At 37.0% G+C, this 3291-nt stretch overlaps 1 protein-coding gene across 1 annotated transcript; it reads right to left on the minus strand.

Moving 5' to 3' along the window:
* Positions 1 to 1766: 1766 nt before the first annotated feature.
* On the minus strand, positions 1767 to 2859 carry LOC118740101 (piggyBac transposable element-derived protein 3-like). The gene is made up of 4 exons (XM_036471595.1): positions 2397 to 2859; positions 1977 to 2327; positions 1881 to 1931; positions 1767 to 1828 (listed from the first exon to the last, which is right to left on the minus strand). Exons 1-4 carry the CDS (start codon positions 2857 to 2859, stop codon positions 1767 to 1769), a joined length of 927 nt encoding a protein of 308 aa, XP_036327488.1.
* Between the last annotated feature and the right edge of the window lie 432 nt (positions 2860 to 3291).

Consider the following 3291-nt stretch of genomic DNA (forward strand, 5'->3'; position numbering starts at 1 on the left):
AGGCGGGTGAAAGGTTTCGAGGCGAACAACACATCGGTATATGGAAGCCCTAAAGAGGAGCAAGCGGTCCAGGCCACTGCTACTGGTACAGCGTCAAAAGCCGAAACCGTACGCTGACAGAAAGATGCTATAAATAGGGTTAGGGTCCAACGAGGCATCTAAGAAGGAAAAATACCGGAATCGGTCTTTGATTCCCCCTCAAATGTACAGGTAGCCATTGACAGCAAGATCGAAACGACAAGGTCGAAACGACGGGAAGATATCGCCTGTTTGTTGAGGATCGGCTCATTTGGATTTGATGCTCGTATCTGACAGAGAGGAACTGGCCTTCGACGGCGCTGGATGGCAAAAGGAAATAAAAGGCGTTGGTTGGAGCAACAGAAGCTATAACTTTGTTGCTTTTTCCATTTTTCCTAAAAAAAAAATCGTTGTCCAAAAATCAATAACACCATTGAAGGTCCTTGCTTTTGCTTTCTTCAGGATGTTTTCTAGCACCGCTGATTTAATTTTAAGGTTTTCCAATCTCTTTTCTAACGGCAGTGACTGTAACTCGGTTGAGATATTTTGGTTTTTGCTTGGTGAAGCTCGGAAATCATGCAGAATGAGCATCGGCAGCTCATCGGCCTTAACCCATTATCTACCAGTAATAGATTCCGTAGAGATATTCGTATGAAATTTCGTGTGGTGGTTACTAGAGCGCTACTGATCACTTTTGCCAATTTTCAGACTGATAGGTCTCCCGGATGCACCTAGAGAAACTGTTGCGAAAACGCAACGCTGGTTGAAATGCTGTGAAATGAGATTTGTATAAATAATCAAACACATGTAGAGTTTCAGTTAAGCATATTTTTGTAACCTAATTTATTGAAGTAATTGAATTCTGTTTCATAAAAAAGTAATTAATTTTAATATAATTAATACTAATTTTTGTTATTGTTTTTTTTTTTGTGGTATTCATCAAAACATTTTGGATGCAATCTTGAATTGCATTTTTTGCATTCATAAACAGTTTGTGAATGACACATAGCACATCTTTTACGTTTGTTGCCTGGAGGCTTCCAAACTACATGATCACGAACATTTATGCGAGGTAAATGTACTGGTCTCTCTGCTTCTTCAATGTCCGATGGATCACTACTTTCTTCTGATACTTCTTCACAATATAAAAGTAAAGATTCTGCAATGTCAGTCTTAAAAGCGATTTGAGACATAGGACGAGTTCCTTCGGATTTACAAATCAAGCAATGAATTTTCCATGCGCTGACAGTTGTACTATTGACTGAATTAGTCCATAATGGCCACCACTATTTTTTTCCGCGAATACCAATACGGTAGTTAGAAACAGCATTATCATGTAAGTCAACACCTCCCATATGTTGAGTGTAGTCATGTATAAGTCCAGGTTGTTCCACACTAACTTTTTTTCTCAGTTTTTGACCAACGTTGTGATACAGTTACAGGATCGACAGATTTGAAGTTTGAAATGACTGTAACTTCCGCATTATCTTGCCAGCGAGTAACGAATAACTTATTGTTTGTCTCGTAACAATAGTCGTATTTGTGCTTTTTGACTTCTTTCCCAGTTTTAAGTATTTTTTCTGCACCTCTAAGACGGTTTGCTCTTACAGTTCCAGTTGCTCTGAAACGTTTTTCATTCAATAAACAAAACAAATAATACGACGAAAAAAAATTATCAAAATAAATTGCATGAGTATCTGGATTTAGAACATTTTCCAACAATGATAGTACGACAGCAGCTCCTAGACCTACATTTCAATCATACGGTACAGTGGATCCTCCATATGGTGATACTGCATATAAATAACCACTGTGCGAACAAAGAGACCAGTACTTAAAACCAAATCGAATTGGTTTGTTACGAATAAACATCTTGCATGAATGTCGACCAAAATACGGTATCATTTGTTCATCTATGGACAAAAATGTTTCAAAAACGCCAAATTGCATATATTTACGGTTCAACGCATCGATAAGAGGACGAACTTTAGCAAATCTGTCTGTGGATTCAATTTCATTATTATCCATTAAATGGAAGATCCTTTTGATCAATTGGAAGTTATAACGTGATAATGCTTGCTTAACTACATGGTATACCTGTGTTTGCTGTGTACTCCAATAATGTTCAACGTGAGGTACTTTGTGATAGCCACTTAGTATCAAAATTCCGATGAAACGATAGATCTGCTGTTTAGTAATATCTGTCACGATATTATTCTGATGAGCATATATATTTGTATTCACGACGAGCATTTCCATTATTTCTTCATCGAAAAACTGTAGAAACAGTTCAAACGGTGTTTTTCCACCTGAAAGAAAAATCAAGTAAGCCAAAAAAATTATCATGAACTTTACTCAGATTTACTCATAGATTCAACGATTTTTTTGCAGTGGTTGAACAGCTGCTTCATCAGGCGGACCGAATTCAAAATCAACACGTTTGGTTGTTTTCCATTTAGGTATAACAAAATCCTTTTCTGCAGTATGCTTTGTAGTTTTTTTAGAAATAGATGGTCCAGCCTCAGGTGTTTCAGATGAACATGGTGGCGGAGATGCAAAATCTACGACACCTGATTCGTGCTCGACTTCTAATTCTCCACATACATCGGTCATAGCTGGTACTTCTGTTATCAACTCATTATCATCAATTAGTTCTTCGTCACTGACTGCATCAACATCTGCTGGTGGAATGTACACAACACGAGCAATTTTATTCGAAGGAACTTGATCCACTTTCCTTCGTTTAGCAGAACTTGGTGCTTCTTCGTCTTCAACCTCACTGCCTGATGTATCGATGTAGGATTCAATTTCTTTAATGGTTAAAAACCGCCGACGATCCATTGTTCTTCAATGAAAAATTAAGTAACACACCGAAATTCGAACAAAACACACTCTTTTTACCACAAAACTACGAAAAGGTTCCACGAAATATTTTTCTTTTTATATTTCCAAGCACAAATAACAATGAACGCGTTTGTGGTACAAAGTGTTATGTCAAACTAATATACACATGCATTTTCGCGCCGAAAATAATGTCATTAAAGCTTTAGAGTGATATGCGTCGTTTCAACCAGCGTTGCGTTTTCGCAACACCTATTTTTAACAGATGGTTTCCTCCAGATGGCGCTAGCTTTACTGGCAGCTGGTACACTATCATTGTTATTTGATGTTTAATTTTTAGGAAACACGAATAAAACGATTAAAAAAGTTAAATTTAGTATATAAACGGCTTTTTAAAAAAATATTATTTTTCAATACTTTTTTTCACCTGCG

The sequence above is a fragment of the Rhagoletis pomonella genome, unplaced genomic scaffold, assembly GCF_013731165.1.
Source record: "Rhagoletis pomonella isolate Grant_MI unplaced genomic scaffold, Rhpom_1.0 Rhpom_scaffold_00005, whole genome shotgun sequence".
Classification (NCBI taxonomy): domain Eukaryota; kingdom Metazoa; phylum Arthropoda; class Insecta; order Diptera; family Tephritidae; genus Rhagoletis; species Rhagoletis pomonella.